The sequence below is a fragment of the Esox lucius genome, chromosome 10 (assembly GCF_011004845.1).
Source record: "Esox lucius isolate fEsoLuc1 chromosome 10, fEsoLuc1.pri, whole genome shotgun sequence".
NCBI lineage: Eukaryota > Metazoa > Chordata > Actinopteri > Esociformes > Esocidae > Esox > Esox lucius.
Window position 1 is genome coordinate 8,797,557 of NC_047578.1, and position 17,026 is coordinate 8,814,582.

Consider the following 17,026-nt stretch of genomic DNA (forward strand, 5'->3'; position numbering starts at 1 on the left):
AGTTCGGAAAGTGTTTTTGTTCATTTTTCCCGCACTTGTTCTCTCTTTCTCTACAGTGAATTTAAAAAGTCTACACACCCCTGTGAAAATACCAGGTTTTTGTGATGTAAAAGAATGAGACAAAGATAAATCATTCCACTTTTAATGTGACCTATAATGCGAACAATTAATTTGAAAAACAAACTGAAATCTTCGAGGGGGAAAAATGAAAAAGAAAAACTTTACAATAACCTGGTTGCATTAGTGTGCATTCTCTCTTATAACTGGGGATGTGGCTGTGTTCAGAATTAACCAATCACATTCAAACTCATGTTAAATAGAAGTCATTACACACCGGCCATCATTTAAAGTGACTCTGATTAATCACAAATAAAGTTCAGCTTGTAGGATTTTCCTGCCATGGTCCGCAGAGAGCTTCCAAAGCATCAGACGGATCTCATTGTTGAAAGATATCAGGAGAAGGGTACAAAATAATCAAGTGGAGGAAATATGGCACAGCAGAGACATTACCCAGAACTGGACGTCCCTTCAAAACTGATGAAAAGACGAAAAGAAAACTGGTCAGGGAGGCTTCCAAGAGGCCTACAGCAACATTAAAGGAACTGCAGGAATTTCTGGCAAGTACTGGCAGTGTGCTACGTGACAACAATCTCCCATATTCTTCATATGAATGGGCTATGGGGTAGGGTGGCAAGATGGTAGCCTTTTCTTACAAAGAAAAACATCCAAGCCCAGCTGAAGTTTGCAAAAACAAGTCCCCCAAAAGCACGTGGGAAAATGTGTTAAGGTGTGATGAAACCATGGTTGAACTTCTTGACCATAATTCCAAAAGGTAAGTTTGGCGCAAAAACAACACTGCACATCATCCAAAGAACACCATGACCACAGTGAAGCATGGTGGTGGCAGCATCATGCTTTGGGGCTGTTTTTTTTCAGCTGGAACCGGGGCCTTAGTCAGGGTGGAGGGAATTATGAACAGTTCCAAATACCAGGCAATTTTGGCACAAAATCTTCAGGCGTCCCTTAGAAAGCACGACAACGACCCAAAGCACACATCCATGACATGATTTATCTTTGTCTCTTTCTTTTTCATCACAAGAACCTGGCATTTTAACAGGGGTGTGTAGACTTTTTATATCCACTGTATATTCCTGTGTCTGCTTGTCTCTCTCAGACACCTGGACATTTTTGTGCTAGTATCTGCACCATCGTACGCTCTAGTTTAAGGGAGTACGTCTGCGGCTGGAGCTGTTTGTGTTTGTATCTCTGAATATTAACCATCTGTTCGCTAACCAATCGACTGTGCTTACACCAACACTTCTGACATGAACTCAAACACGTGAATCACGATTCTGAAATTCCCACGCCCTCATTCTACTTCCTTTCCATAGACTACAGTCATAAACATTTTTCTCTTCTAGAAAAATGAACCTCCTGTTGATTTATAAAATGACCCCATGTGTTGACCCTATTTTTCTCATTCCCTCTTTGTCTTCTTTGTGTACTCCATCTCTCCATGACAAATTAAGTCTTTCAACACACACCTCCAAAGCTGTTCTTTAGTACTATTTGAAAGTACAAATATTTTCGTGTCAGTGGTTGGAAAAGCACATTGCCATGCTAGTAACCCATCGACTCTGTCTTTGACAGTATAAAGGACTCTGTTTCTAATCAGCCCATTAATATAACTGTTCTACCCATATTAACCACCAAATCAACTGGCCACCGCCAAAATACACTGTTGTCCGTCTGTCATCTCGAGCCATTCTGTCGTCATAGAAAATGTAACACCAACTAACTACCAAACAAACCAGTGAAATTCTCTATTCTATATTTTAACCAAAGCCAAGTCAGGGATGCAAACATGGATCTATGGTGAGTAAATACAGTACTAACTAGCCTAACACCTAACACAGCCGCTGGGCTGAATCCAAGATATCTTCTGTGGCCTCCTACTCTCTTCTGGGTTGCATGTCCACGCTAGCTTACTAAGTTGCCATGGAGACATTTAATGGACACGCATTCACTGTGGTCCGTTAGTGTGGATATGGGAATATTACAGTTTATGAGGACGTATAAGCTAAAATGTCAGTTCAGGGAGCTCGGGCATCTCAGGGATTAACCCTGTCCTCCCTGGGACGGCGGCAGGCGTCCAGCATCGAGAACAAGCAGGACTGGATCAAACACATCCGGGAGGTGATCCAGGAGCGCACCATCCACCTGAGAGGAGCCCTGAAGGAGCCCATCCACATCCCCAAGTCTGCCACGGCCAAGCACCCCAAGGGACACCGCAGGTACAGGTACACACACCGACCACCTTGTCACACATACACACCCACACACACACACACTCACAGCAAACACACACGCTGACATCTGACGTGTGTTGCCTCTGACAGGGATGGAGAGGATCTGGACAGTCAGGGTGACGGGAGCAGTCAACCGGACACCATCTCTATCGCCTCACGCACCTCCCAGAACACACTGGACAGCGACAAGGTAAGTGCGCGTGCGCGCACACACACACACACACACACACACACACACACACACACATACACACAGTCATCTCTCATGGACCGGTGAGCACATCCCACAGTAATAGTAAAGGTCCATTTCATCGTGAACACAAGGCTTCCCGCTTCGCCCCCCAAGGGGGATGATGATGTAATCCCGATAAACAAAGCATTGAGCCACCCCCCCCCCCCTCTCCGTCCTCCCCCGTCCAGCTGTCCGGGGGCTGTGAGTTGACCGTGGTGATCCATGACTTCATGGCGGGTAACAGCAACGAGCTGACTGTCCGACGGGGCCAGACGGTGGAGGTCCTGGAGAGGTGCCACGACAAGCCCGACTGGTGCCTGGTCCGGACCACGGACCGCTCCCCCGCCCACGAGGGGTTGGTGCCCTGCGCCATGCTCTGCATCGCCCACTCGCGCTCCTCCATGGAGATGGAGGGGATATTCAACCATAAAGGTGTGTTCGGAAGGGGTGCAGCCTTTCGATGTGCCTCAAGGAGGTCTTAAATGGCCGATTATACCAAAGCTTTGGGCCAATCCCCGCCCAGGACCAGAACTGGGCCGTCGTGCGTAGTATTGTGTTACGTGTGGGATGAGCGATGTGTTTATGTCCTCGTGGATGTTTGCTAACCCCTCGCCCCCCCCCCCTCTCCAGACACTCTGTCGGTGTGCAGTAATGACTCCATCATGCCAGGCTCCTCTGCCACCCTGCAGCCTGGGCACCACGGCATGGGCTCACACACCTCGCCAGGACCCAAACGACCAGGTAAACACACACACTCACACAGACGGCGATGAACGTTGGCGTTAGCGGCGATGAACGTTGGTGTTAGCGGCGATGAGCGTTGATGTTAACGCTGCCCCCCCAGGTAACACTCTGCGTAAGTGGCTGACCAGCCCAGTGCGTCGCTTGAGCAGTGGCAAGGCAGACGGGCATGTGAAGAAGCTAGCCCACAAGCACAAGAAGAACCGGGAGGTGAGGAAGAGCGGCGAGGTGACGGGCAGCGCCCAGAAGGACAGTGACGACAGCGCAGCCACGCCCCAGGATGAAACTGTGGAGGAGGTGAGGAGCGAACGTTTTTCCTCTCTCTGTTTTTCCTTTTCTTTCTCTTGTATCTCTCTCTTTAACCTCTTCATCTCTGTCCCCCATTTCTCCTCGTTTCTCCCCCCCACAGAGAGTTCGTAACGAGGGATTGTCCAGCGGGACCCTGTCCAAGTCCTCTTCATCCGGGATGCAGAGCTGTGGGGAGGAGGAGGGTGAGGAGGGGGCGGACTCCGTCCCCTTGCCTCCCCCCATGGCCATCCAGCAGCACAGCCTACTGCAACCTGACGCCCAGGACGACAAGGTGAGGTGGGGTGGGGAGGAACCGGGTTACAGACGTTCGGGGTGGATGGGTTGAAAGGTTAAAGGTCAAAGACATCTGGTACACTCCTTAGGTCTATTACCTGGTAGTGGAAATATTCAGAGACACTAAACACTCCTGAAATATTTGAATTAAATCCCCCACACGACACACTCATCCTTTTTGTTGCGGTTTCTCTCCTATTATTTAGTCATGACTTTGATTATTTTATTATCTACTGACAAACGTTGCATCCATTTTAGTTTAGTTTCCTTATCACGTCCCTGTTTGCAGGGGCCTGTATCCACGAAGCGACTCAGAGCAGGACTGACCATTTCAGATCAGGGTCTCCCTCTTAATCGTTATGGGTTTCATGGCTGATCTGATCCTTGTTTTGCGCCCTTGATCTGAGACACTTTGGGGAACACAGGCCGAGACTTCAGTCCGTTAGAAAACACTGAGAATGTTATTCAAACAGAAATGCAGTGAAACCCTGCGGGGGGGCACAGCAGCGTTTCCCTCTGACACTAATTTGTGTTTCTCTTTTTGTTTTGTTTTTCCGACCGTTGGTCTGCTGTCTGTTTACTGTCTGCATGCTGTAGCATTATCTTGATTTATGTCCTGTCTTTGCTTTGTCTCAGTTCCCATACCTCTCCATCTCCTGAATCAATCCCTCCACCTCTCTTTCCCTTTTTTCTCTCCCCTCAGAACCTCAGTTGTCTCTCTCTCTCTCTCTCCATCTCTCTCTCCGTCTCTCCTCCCCTCTCGGTAACTCTATTGTAGACAGAGTGTTTTTCTTTACATTCTCTATAGGCAGTCTAAGGACTCGGGATGTGGAGCTTTTAAATCCCCTCCCATGTTATAGTTGTTCTTTTTTTTTCTCTCTGTCTGAGACGACGGACATTCGTCCAAACGTCTCTGTCAGGAGCTCTCTTAGTCTCCCACCTTACACTCTCTTCTACAGCCCCCCCCCCCCCCCCCCCCCCCCCGTTCTTAGTCTCTGCAGTGCTCTATCTAATTATAGTATTATTGCCTCTTGCCATTTTCCTTTTTAGTTTTTGTCTCTTTGAAAATGTCCTTCATCAGTCCGGTTGCTTTAATATATGGCTTTCAGTTAACAAGTCTACATTTTAATGATGCGTTTGACATTGTTAGATTAATAATCTGCCTCAGTGCCTGGTGACTGTGATTGGACCCCTTATAGTAACTCAGAGGCCCATACAGAGTAGGTAGATGTCGGTAGATGCTGATCCGCGCTCGTTTTTTTTTTTGCGTTCTGTCACCCTATACGCTTCAGGGTTGGAATGGGGCCAGCTGGTCCTAAATCTGTGCCTAAAGGCCATGTCTTGAGTTCGGAGAACCCGTACGGACAAACCAAGTCACGATGTGCCAAAATGACAATGACTCAGAACCCCCCCCCCCCCCCACCCCCACCCCCCTTCCTCACCCCCCCTCACCACTCCTCACCCCTCCACTTTGTGCGTTAACCCCATTGCACCGTGTTATTAATTGGCGCCTACTGTAAGTGCTGGCGCGGCCAGAGGGCACAACCCCCGACACACAAAGACCCTTAGTCGGGCACAGCTCAGTCTGGAGACGCAGCGCGGCAAGGGTGAGGACTCTCTCAGACACTGTCTTTCTGTCTCAATGTCCTTTGTTCCAGTTACACTTCAGGACACCGTTTTATTTCATTCCACTTCACCTCATTTGGAATTCCCCATCTGAGTTAATATATATCTATACTAGACTGTGACATTCACAATGTCCTACACCTTAACCTCACGTGTTCCCTCTTGCTTTTCAATAGCTTATTTTATGTTATGATACTCATTGCACATTTTCTTTATCAAACTTTCTTTGAGCCATTATAGATTCACTTTTTTTTTTTCTTTAAACTTCATATTAAGACCTTTTTCACGTTCTGGCATTGGATCACTCATGGAGAGCAGAGGATCAAAATACAAACATTGCCCTAACATTGTCATGGTAGACCAAGCGAGATCACAAACAAACCAACAAATGACTTTCAGAAAACTCCAACATAAAGCTGGCTAGCAGATTTTCATCCACCATTATTGCCTCAGAAATCTTGGGTTGAAGTTGGAATAAAATTGTTTTTGGTTGAATTCTGTAATTTTACAATTTTTCTGGAGATTAGAATGTTTTATTTCACCCTTGAAAGAGGGTGTGGTCATATTAGGATAAACCAATATGTTGATCACTGTTCATCTTAACAACTGTGATTTCTTGATTGACAGATCAGTTAATTGATAGTAATTGATTTTTTTGATTGATTGGTTGTTGGATAACAGGAACAGCAGTAAATGAGCCCTTCAGCCAGATTAAGTTGACGTTGAACCGTGTTGACTGGAACGTTCTCACACGTTTCTCTCCTCCTCATCTCCAGACCTCCTCCCGTCTCTCGGTCCGTCCGTCCAGTTCCGAGACACCTAGTGCAGCGGAGCTGGTGAGCGCCATCGAGGAACTGGTCAAGAGCAAGATGGTGAGGACACGCGTACACGCACCACACACACACACACACACACACACACACACAGAGGAGGTTGTCTGGTTTACATCGCCTCTCCCTCGGTTCCTTCCTCCAGGCTTTAGAGGATCGTCCTAGCACTCTGTCGGTAGAACAGGGGGATAGCAGTTCTCCCTCCTTCAACCCCTCCGACAACTCCCTCCTCTCCTCCTCCTCCCCAATCGATGAGATGGAGGAACGCAAGACAGGTTTCCTAAAGAAGAGACAGTATGTACTGGATGTTGTGTCTGACTCACTGATACGGCGGCCATGTTAGGACATTCTGAATCTTAGCAGAAGTCCTCATTTGGGCGTTGGACACTGGGAATTCTTAAACACTAGATGCACACATGTTGATGACTGTCTCTCTGTCTGTATCTCTCTCTCTCTGTCTGTCTCTCTCTCTCTGTCTGTCTCTCTAGTTATGTATTGTTAGAGCTGGTGGAGACAGAGAGGGACTACGTCAGAGATCTGGGCCTGCTGGTGGAGGTAAGGACGAAACTCATCACTCTCCCCTTCAGAGCCCTTCTCCTTTCCTGTCAATTGAGGTACATGAGATGGTGTGACGCTGTGGCCCTGAGTGTGTGTGTGTGTGTGTGTTTCAGAGCTATATGACACGGATGAAGGAGGAAGGGGTACCAGACGATATGAAAGGGAAGGACAAGATTGTGTTTGGAAACATCCACCAGATCTACGACTGGCACAGAGAGTATGACACCCACAGACACACACACACACACATGAACACACACACACACACGTCAGTCCACGTCCACGGTCCACATACGGATGTTCCGCCCTAACCTCCTCTCTCTCTTCAGTGTCTTCATGGGAGAGTTGGAGAAATGTCTGGAAGACCCGGACCGTCTCGGCCCGCTGTTTGTCAAGCATGTGAGTGGCTGACTAGCGCTCCAACTGTGTGCGTGTGTGTGCGTGCGTGCGTTTGTGTTTCACAGATTAGGAGCAGAAGCCCACTCAGGGATGATGAAACATTAAACACTGGCCCTTTTGCCGTCCCCACGAGGACATGGTCAATTTCCCTTTGAGGGGTTAAGGTCAAATTTATATTTGGGATTAGAGTTACAATTAGGTGTTCATTTTAGGTTGAGGCATTATAGGTCAGGGCAGTAGGCCTAAATTAAGTTTAGGCATGAACGTTTTGTCATTATTGAGGTTAGGTTTAGCTTATCGTTAGGATTAGGGTTAAGGTAAGAGAACATGGATTTACGAAATTACTAAACTGTTTGTACGTGTGTGTGTGTGTGTGTATATATATAAAAATTTGGTGTTTGTATATTTGTGTTTACAATCTGTGTGTGTGTGTTCTGTTTGCAGGAGAGGAGGCTCCACATGTACATAGTGTACTGTCAGAACAAGCCCAAGTCAGAGCACATTGTGTCAGAGTACATCGACACCTACTTTGAGGACCTAAAGCAGCGCCTCGGTCACCGGCTTCAGATAACTGACCTCCTCATCAAACCTGTCCAGAGGATCATGAAGTACCAGCTGCTGCTCAAGGTGTGTTCTTACCCTCCCCCTGTGTTCCAGTGTACCAGTCGTGTTGTCCGTTGTCCAGCAGGGGGCACCGCAAACACACACATTTCCCTAGCTTGTTGTGGAGGGGCCAATTAACAAGCCGCCACTTTATTCTTACCTGAAATTGCAAGTCACCTTTTTGTGATGCCTGTTTAACTTCGTGTCGTTGTATTTGTAGGACTTCCAAAAATTCTCTAAAAAGGCTGGCTTGGATTCAGCTGAGCTTGAGGTGAGGGGAGGGCACTGACCATCCTTCAGGTGTTTTCCCTCAGTTTTCTTCATGTCCATACGTCCTTGTGTGCCATTTTGAACCCACTCAGCGTGTCTGTGTGTCCTACAGAAAGGAGTTGAGCTCATGTGCATCGTACCAAAGAGATGCAACGACATGATGAGTGTTGGCCGACTCCAAGGCTTCGACGTAAGAAACGGAACATAGAAACGGACATTACCAAGTGGATGAGTTGATTGGTCGAACGGATAAGCTCACTTGGTTTTCCGTCTTCCTCACTTGTGCCCTAATCTGCCTTGCTTGTCTCTTCCTCAGTGTCCCTTGTCATTTCTCTCCCCTTCAATTTCTTCTGTGTTCTCCTCTCCCCCCCCAGGGTAAATTAGTGGCCCAGGGTCGTCTCATGCTCCAGGACACCTTCATGGTCTCAGACCCCGAGGGAGGAGGGAGGATGAGGGAGAGGAGGGTCTTCCTCTTCGAACAGGTGGTCGTCTTCAGCGAGCCTCTGGATAAGAAGAAGGGTTTCTCCATGCCGGGCTTCTTGTATAAGAACAGCATCAAGGTAACCGGCCATTGTGTCTGTCCAAACTGCGGAATAATCCTTTAGACCCTCCTGCATTTTGCTGCGTGATCAGAAAAGGCCAGTTTTAAGCTCTGCGTTCCCTTGTTGTTCCCTCAACTGTAGGTCAGCTGTCTGGGGCTGGAGGACAGTGTGGACGGTGACCCCTGTACGTTTGTGTTGACCTCCAGGGTGACCAATAGCAGCGTAGAATCCTTTGTCCTCCACTCCTCCCACTTAGGAGTACGCCAGGTCTGGACCCTTCAAATCAGCCAGATCCTGGAGAGCCAGCGCAACTTCCTCAACGGTACACACACGCAACGTGCACGCACATAGACCTATGTCGCATGTATGCATTGGTTCATGTTCAGCTCGTCCAGCTCAGGTTGACATTGTGTTCAATCCTCCTTCAGCTCTGACCTCCCCCATGGAGTACCAGAGGAACCACGTAGGGGCCGGAGGCGGGGCGTGTCTGCCTGGTGGCGGAGCTCCGTCAGTGAGCAGCGCTGAGCCCAGTGTGGCCCCGGTCGTAGGCGTGCAGGGTGTGCCTCAGTCCGGGCCTCTCGGCGTAGGTAGTCCCCTCGTGGGTGGTGGTCCCCAGGGCGGAGCCAGCTCGTCCAGGAGGCCCTCCAGGATACCCCAGCCCTCACGCCTGCCCCAGCCCCTACGACACCCACACCATTCTGGGGCCGCAGACCCAGACGGTCCCAGCAAGATGTCAGGTAGGCCGAGGCTCCCCCCGTGTTACAGAGCGTGCGTGTGTGTGTGTGGGCGTTTCCCCGGTCACAGGAGTTGCTCGCCCGTCCACTCAGTTTTCCTCACTTTTGATTCAGGTTCCGCGTCTCGTCTCCCCCCTCCCCCCTCCCTCCCTCCGTCGGTCTCAGCGGACCAGAGGGAGCAGGCCCCGGCAGGAGGGCTGAGGGAGTTCAGGGAGGCCCAGCGTGGGGTGAGGGTCCAAGGGGGAATCCCCAAGATTACGCGCCCCGTCTCTGCCTCAGACGACCAGCCCCCTCCCCTCGGCCCTATCCCTCGGGCCAGTGTGGCTCCCCTCCCTGTACCCCTGCCTCACTCGACCCCCACAAAGCCTCGCCCAGGAACCATCTCCCCCATGGCGTCCCCCCTGGCCACCCCTGCCTTTGGGAAAGACGCCCTGTCCCCTCCCCCTGCAAGCCCCGGCTTGAAGTCTAGCTCCTTCTGGAGCTCCATGCCTGGTTCTCCAGCCAGCCGGCCCGGCTCCTTCACCTTCCCTGGGGAGGCAGGGGAGAACCTAGGGAGGCAGAACCAGAACCCGGCTCAGTCCGGGACTGGCTCCCACAGACACTCAACACACAGCAAGGAGGCAGATCGCATGAGTACGTGCTCGTCGACCAGTGAGCAGTCCATCCAGTCCACCCAGAGCAATGGGGTAAGAGATGTACCCGCTACCCAGGCTTCAGTGTGGCCTGCTCCTGACTGACTAATCCAACACTCACCGAAGACCTTTCCTGTATGCTTAACATTACTACTACTACCACTACTAGTACTCTACTACTTCTACGCAACTCTTCTAAGTCTCTAATGAATCAGCTATACTAAACCACTCTGCAAGGAACGCTTTAGCTATGTTTTATTACTATTACTTCTAGCTATGTGCCTCTTGTATGTCTTTAACAAAGCTCTAACAACCACTACGCTGAAAGAGTGAAATGATTTTCTGCTCGTTTTTGACTTTTTTAAATATTTGTAATCCACAAGGATGACTCGTGTCTGCTGTTTTTAAATCTAACCAGGCTTCTATCATACCGACTAATCTCTCCAACTAATTGGGTCTTTGTGTCGGAGCAAAATGGCAAAGACGTCAACTTGCAACACTACCCTTTTCGCCACATCCCTCTGAGTGTGTCCTTCTCTCTTCCGCTTCAGTGCAGCCGATTGACTCCTCCTCTGGGATGAAGGAGTAGTGAGACCCCTCTCTGGATGCTCTCTGTGTCTCATGGAGTTTTACTGCAGTCTTCTGTGTGTGTGTGTGTGTGTGTGTGTGTGTGTGTGTGTGTGTGTGTGTGTGTGTGTGTGTGTGTGTGTGTGTGTGTGTGTGTGTGTGTGTGTGTGTGTGTGTGTGTGTGTGTGTGTGTGTGTGTGTGTGTGTGTGTGTGTGTGTGTGTGTGTGTGTGTGTGTGTGTGTGTGTGTGTGTGTGTGTGTGTGTGTGTGTGTGAAACGTAGCGAATGGATGGCTAACAATCCCTCAAATGACTCAAGTTTGATGTGACGGTCTTTTCCTCTCAGCTGCTTGGTCCTCTTGGTCCTCTTTGGGACGTCATGATTCTGTGTGTCTGGTGTTGGGGAATCAACTGGCGTCTGTAATCCCGTTTCAAATACACCTACATCATGCACTCCTCTCTCATCACCACACTTTCTTCTCTCTCTCCCTCTCTCTCTCTCCCTCTCTCTCTCTCACCCCCTCCCTCCCTTCCTCCCTCAGAGTGAAAGCAGCAGCAGCAGTAGTGTGTCCACCATGTTGGTGACCCAGGACTATGTGGCCCTGAAGGAGGATGAGATCAGTGTGTCCCAGGGCGAGGTGGTCCAGATCCTGGCCAGTAACCAACAGAACATGTTCCTGGTGTTCCGGGCCGCTACCGAACAGGGCCCCGCGGCCGAGGGCTGGATCCCCGGCTACGTTCTAGGACACACCTCCACCATCGTCCCCGACCCAGACGGAACCATCAAGTAAGAGGCTGTGGTGAATTTATAAAGGGGGATGATTATACTGGGACACCACACGCAAGATATGGTCTAAAATGACAGTAATATGACTATAATAACATGTAATTGATTAGTATAATGTATAGTATTATATTGTATATATTATTATTATTTATTTATAATAATAAATTATATATATTATATTGTGTATAGTTTTGTATGTCTTTATCATTTGTAGTATTATTGTATATAGTACAATAATACTACATCATTAATGTAAACAGGAAGTCCTCATCCTGGCACACCACCCTGCGCATCCGCAAAAAGTCTGAGAAGAAAGAGAAGGAGGGAAAGAAAGAGGGCAAGCTGGAAAATGGTTACAGGAAATCCAGAGAAGGGCTGACCAACAAGGTTTCTGTAAAGGTCTGTTATCATCAGGCCAATGTTGTTTACAACACTAGTTCTGCTTATTCTAATGTTCAATCAAAAAGTAGCTGAATGCCTTCATGTCTGCCTGCTTCATATTGCCAGCCATGGCCACAAAACCCTCTGTTTGTAGAAACGGGTGTTGAACTGTCTTCTGAGTGTAAACTCAACCTGGTCTTCTAGGGATGTCTCGGTGGTTGTAATAGTTTCAGAACAAACAGCTTATTTCTATGTCTTATTGTTGGTTTTCTACCTTTCTTCAGCTTCTAAACCCCAACTACATCTATGATGGTAAGTCTATAATCTGTTAGCCTGAGCAAAGATCACAACAACATATTAGAATTGAAGTATGTGTGTAAATATAACGTTTGTGACGACGTCTGCCCTTTGACCCCTAGGTCTGCCAGAGTTCCTAGTCCCCCTGAGCGAGGTGACGTGTGACAATGGCGAGAGCGTGACACTGAGGTGTAAGGTGTGCGGTCGGCCAAAAGCCACAATCACCTGGAAAGGACCTGACCAGACCTCCCTGACGACCAACGGACACCACAGCATCGCCTACAGGTACGGCAACGCACAGACCCGTGGGCCCAACACACCCGCAGAGCCGCAGACCCAAACCCGCCTGGGAGAGGGAAACAGTATGAAATAGCATGTTCTGTTCATCCCAAATACAATATATATTCACTTACTGCCCTGAGAGAGTGGGATGAGAACTGGGTGGGTTGTTCCCCGGATGCTGATTGGCTGGAAGCTGTCATGGTTTATCAGTCCGTAGTGCTTTGTCTAAGAACAGCCGGCAGCTGTTGCCTGTTGGCCGTATAGTGGTGTTGCTGTTGACCTGTTACCGGGTGTGTTTCCGTCGCAGTGAGACGGGCGAGGCCACGCTGAGGATAGTGGGCGTTTCTTCGGAAGACGACGGCATCTACACCTGCGTTGCCACTAACAACCTGGGCTCGGTGACGTCATCGGCCAGCCTCAGGGTGCTAGGTGAGGCCGCGAGTGCGCGCACTGACGGCGAGGAGGAGGGAGATCGGTGGAACGTTGGGTGCATTTTATCTGTCTGTCCACCCCTGATCGTGATGACCCTTGACCTTTCTCCTGTGTTTAGCTACGTCCAGCGATGGGGTCAGGGTGAGCTGGAAGGATGACTTTGAGTCCCACTACACCGAGGTGGCAGAGCTCGGCAGGTACTGTACCCACTGAGGGGGGTTTATGTCCTACCCTTCGCACTTCTAAAGCTAGTGATGATGAGTGACCACGGTTAAAAAAGCCCAAGAGGCACCTTCTGAAGATGACGTTGACCTCTCTCTCCTCAGGGGCCGATTCTCGGTGGTCAAGTGTTGTGACCAGAAGTCGACCAAGCGCCAGGTGGCGGTCAAGCTGGTCAATAAGAAGCTGATGAAGAGGGACCAGGTGACTCAGGAGCTCGGCCTGCTTCAGAGGGTTCAGCACACACACCTGGTCACCCTGCTGGACACCTACGAGACCCCCAGCAGCTATGCTCTGGTCCTGGAGATGTGAGTCTCTCACACACACACACACACACATGCATTCTCAGACACCACTCTTCATCAAAACGTTGATGTGTGTGTTTGTCTGATCTACAGGGTTGACCAGGGTCGTCTCCTGGACTACATTGTGAGCTGGGGGAACCTCACTGAGAAGAAAGTCGCCAGCTACCTGCGCAACATCCTAGAAGCTTTACATTACCTACACAACTGCAGGATAGCCCATCTGGACATAAAGGTACCTGTTCTTTATTCCGTCTCTCTGTCTTCTATTACCCGTCTTTACCCCCACCACGTCTCCCCCTCACTTTTACCGTACTCTCCCTCCAGCCTGAGAACCTTCTGGTGGCCCACACCTCGTCCGGCCAGCCTGTGGTCAAGGTGACTGACTTCGGGGACGCCGTCCAGCTCAACAGTGACCACTACGTCCACCCTCTTCTGGGCAGCCCCGAGTTCGCCTCCCCTGAGCTGGTCCTTGGGGAGCCCGCCACCCTGACCTCTGACCTCTGGAGCCTGGGCGTGGTGACCTACGTCCTCCTGAGCGGGGCCTCTCCCTTCCTGGACGAGAGCGTGGAGGAGACGTGTCTGAACATCTGCCGGCTGGACTTCAGCTTCCCCCAGGACTACTTCCAGGGGGTGACCCGGGAAGCCCGGGACTTTGTCCGCCTGCTACTGCGGGCAGAACCAGCCCGGAGGCCGCCAGCTGGACTGTGTCTGCAGGAGCCCTGGGTCCAGGGCCAAGCCGGGTCAGCAGATGCCCAGGGCAGGGTGGAGGTGGGCTGCCTGGACACGTCTCGCCTGGTGTTGTTCATAGACAGAAGGAAGCACCAGACGGATGCCAAGCCCATCGTCGGTATGCAGAGTTTCCTACACAGCCGGCTACAGCCACAGACCTGAGCAAAGGATGATGGGAGAGAGAGATGCCCCGCCCCCGCCCTTTTTACCTGACGGGAAAGGTAGAGAGAATGTCCAGTCTCAAATCTCAAATGCACTCCTAGATACCCACGAATATGTTGGTGTAGATCTGAGGTGATTAGATTAGGCTAAGTGGAAAAACTGTCAGAGGTGCAGGGTGGAGTTGGAGGAACCATGTTGCTTAGACCTATCCATTCATTTCCGGTCCACAGGAAGTGTCGAGTGTTTTGATTTGAGACTGGGCATCTCAGAGAAAGAAGAAGGTGAAGAGAAAAATGTGCTGATCTCATCCTCTTCCAGATTATGTATTTTTTTATTATTCTTTGAGTCCTGTGTTCCTTCAGCTAATCAGAACATAGAGCTTGTTGGCCTACTGGTCCTTATCTGAGTTTCCCCTGAAAGAACACATACTGAGTTCTCAGCCAATCAAAACAATGATAACACAATGTCCTCACCGGTCTACTGCTGCTTGCTGGTTTACACTCAAACTGATTCTTTTTTAAAATACAAAAAAAAAAAAAATGAACAAAAATGACTGATCGGTGGAGTCCCTTATTTTTTCTCCATCTTACTGGCAGTCAGTCGATCAACAGGAGAGCCTCTGATCGATCTTTGTCATGTGGAGGATAGGGTGTATGTACCTGCACAAACATACTGAGCTTTCTGAAGAACAAGTGGCTTAGGAGGCTAGCGTTAGCACGCATAGCAACTTTACCTTCCCTCTTGCTACCAGAGAGAGATTTAGTTTTTGTGCTTTTACAATAATGTGACTCAAAGTCTTTTGAGACTCTGCTTTTCATAAAGAACCAATGTATAGACAGAACAATGTCCGCGACTTTTCAAAAACATGTTTGAAAAAATATGAAAAACTCAGAAGAACATTTCAGAAAAAGATCTAAGAAAACACTCTGCTGTGGAAAGTCGCTATGCTACTCTAGAACATGGGGAGGACTTATCCAATGACTGAGCTCCTTCACTTTGTTGAGACAGTTTTATGTCCAATCAGAGCTTTTTGATTGCTGCGCTTACTTAATCTAAGAAACCATGATAACAACCCTGTTAAAAGTAACAATAGAGATTCTGCTAACTGCTGCGAAGTCTCTGAAAATGAAAATGGTTTTTTTGCTTTTACTAGAACACAAATTGTGTTGTGCAGAGTTAAGATGTTTAAGCCTTACTTTGTATATAGACTCTGCCTTTGTATATAGACTCTGCCTTCTGTTCCTCCCGTTTCAAAATGTCTGTCTGCTTTTGAGGATGTTCTTGGAGGCGGGACTAAAGGATCTCATAAATGAAATGTAGTCGATCGCCAATTGGGTGACCTAGCCTGAGTGGCAGCAGAGATGGCCAATCAGACGGAGAGGAAATGAGGAAGACAAAATACTGTAAATGCACTCACTGTATGTTATGTTCCCCCATTCTTATCATGTGCAATGTTGCGGCTTTAACATTTTATGCAACTATTTATGAAGACATCTGTTGTACATGTAATAAATAGAGATAAAAGCATGTACATGGTACTGCAAGCTCTGCTGGTGGTGGTCCTCTTTATTTGACCTATGACCCCGTTAGGGGTGTTAACTTATCACCATAGGAAAAAAATTAGTAGAACAGGCCTTGAAAATTGGTGAATGATAGCGTATTAGGAGTGGTGCCCAACATAGGACTTTCTGATTGTATGGTTATGACTTTCTCGGTTACCTAACCTCCAGAGCTCTCTACACTGCTCTAACAACAAGTTTAATGTATTGATTTTTGATTTGTCACTTTTCCCCATCGTCCTTGGTCTTTATATACAGTACTTTACTGGTATACCAAAGCTGTCCTGTCGTTACCATAGCATCCCTGTACTACGCTATTGTTTTAACGATTAAACATTTGTTAATGACATCAGGTTTTTTTGTTCTGCGCTATGAAAACCTAATGGGTAGTTTACACTTTGTTTTTACCTTAATGTTTTTTTTCTCTGTGTCAATCCAACTCTAACAAACCACACTTTCTTGCTTGGATCTTTGGAAATGTCTCCCACCTGTTACAAATTAGACTATATAGAACTACAGGTTATTTTCACACTGATAAAAAGTCCAGTGCCAAGATAAATATCTGAAGTCAGAAGTCTTCTGAAGAGAAGGCTCTGGTCTGCCGTTGTCTATTATGAAGCGAACAAGAGGCATTCATAGTGTTCATGAACTGAATGTCAAAACCTGTTGTATTACGTTACCAATATAATAACAGATACCTTCACAGCAATTTCTCATGATTCCGGTTATTAAAAGTTTCACTGCTTCCGACAACATCCTACCGACAACATGCGTAGAATCACAGCCCGACACTGGGAGATGCTGCTGAAAAACGTATGGTAAAACAGCCTGACAGTGAGTAGTATTTCACATTTCATTTCAGTTGCTAGGGAATCTGAAACTATCGGCAGTCCATTACTTCTATCTCTTCTGAATGAAATTGTCCTCTTACCATGTTTTGGGTAGACGTTTTTACGGTCAAAGCGAGAGGTATGTTTCATATTAGAACTATATTTGGCCTAACTTCGAGGGTTTGGTTTACCAAGTGACTGGTCAACATTCTGAAGAGATGAGTGTATCCAAGCTGTGATGCAGTCTAATTTCATATACTGAAATGTGTTGTTTGTCGTTTGGGAGGTATTATGTGTCATATGGAACATTCTAACTGGAGTATTTCCTTCTGGTAGATATTCAGGGAGAGGAGGAAGGAATCAACGAATATAGGGTCCATTGTCTCCTGTAAAGTCCCATGCCATGTCCTTTTAAATTA

General features: G+C 48.3%; 1 protein-coding gene across 9 annotated transcripts in view; it reads left to right on the forward strand.

Annotated features, from left to right (window-relative positions):
* Positions 1 to 16,126, forward strand: part of trioa (trio Rho guanine nucleotide exchange factor a) — a 59,966-nt gene extending 43,840 nt beyond the window's left edge. For 4 of the 9 annotated variants that reach the window (XM_029122624.2, XM_029122626.2, XM_029122630.2 and 1 more), the window contains 28 exons: positions 1,846 to 1,875; positions 2,149 to 2,300; positions 2,400 to 2,499; positions 2,730 to 2,973; positions 3,172 to 3,282; positions 3,386 to 3,579; positions 3,692 to 3,862; positions 6,267 to 6,362; positions 6,466 to 6,614; positions 6,809 to 6,875; positions 6,992 to 7,095; positions 7,208 to 7,277; positions 7,722 to 7,904; positions 8,101 to 8,151; positions 8,263 to 8,340; positions 8,525 to 8,710; positions 8,834 to 9,014; positions 9,121 to 9,429; positions 9,541 to 10,112; positions 11,167 to 11,411; positions 11,672 to 11,810; positions 12,077 to 12,104; positions 12,212 to 12,374; positions 12,679 to 12,800; positions 12,922 to 13,000; positions 13,130 to 13,330; positions 13,421 to 13,559; positions 13,652 to 16,126. In XM_029122624.2, coding sequence (XP_028978457.2) covers positions 1,846 to 1,875; positions 2,149 to 2,300; positions 2,400 to 2,499; positions 2,730 to 2,973; positions 3,172 to 3,282; positions 3,386 to 3,579; positions 3,692 to 3,862; positions 6,267 to 6,362; positions 6,466 to 6,614; positions 6,809 to 6,875; positions 6,992 to 7,095; positions 7,208 to 7,277; positions 7,722 to 7,904; positions 8,101 to 8,151; positions 8,263 to 8,340; positions 8,525 to 8,710; positions 8,834 to 9,014; positions 9,121 to 9,429; positions 9,541 to 10,112; positions 11,167 to 11,411; positions 11,672 to 11,810; positions 12,077 to 12,104; positions 12,212 to 12,374; positions 12,679 to 12,800; positions 12,922 to 13,000; positions 13,130 to 13,330; positions 13,421 to 13,559; positions 13,652 to 14,218 — 4,731 coding nt within the window. In that variant the 3' untranslated portion in view covers positions 14,219 to 16,126. Of the gene's footprint in view, positions 1 to 1,845; positions 1,876 to 2,148; positions 2,301 to 2,399; positions 2,500 to 2,729; positions 2,974 to 3,171; positions 3,283 to 3,385; positions 3,580 to 3,691; positions 3,863 to 6,266; positions 6,363 to 6,465; positions 6,615 to 6,808; positions 6,876 to 6,991; positions 7,096 to 7,207; positions 7,278 to 7,721; positions 7,905 to 8,100; positions 8,152 to 8,262; positions 8,341 to 8,524; positions 8,711 to 8,833; positions 9,015 to 9,120; positions 9,430 to 9,540; positions 10,113 to 11,166; positions 11,412 to 11,671; positions 11,811 to 12,076; positions 12,105 to 12,211; positions 12,375 to 12,678; positions 12,801 to 12,921; positions 13,001 to 13,129; positions 13,331 to 13,420; positions 13,560 to 13,651 lie in introns of those variants that run through there. The other 5 variants (XM_029122628.2, XM_029122629.2, XM_029122625.2 and 2 more) reach the window with 4 other exon arrangements.
* Positions 16,127 to 17,026: the final 900 nt, after the last annotated feature.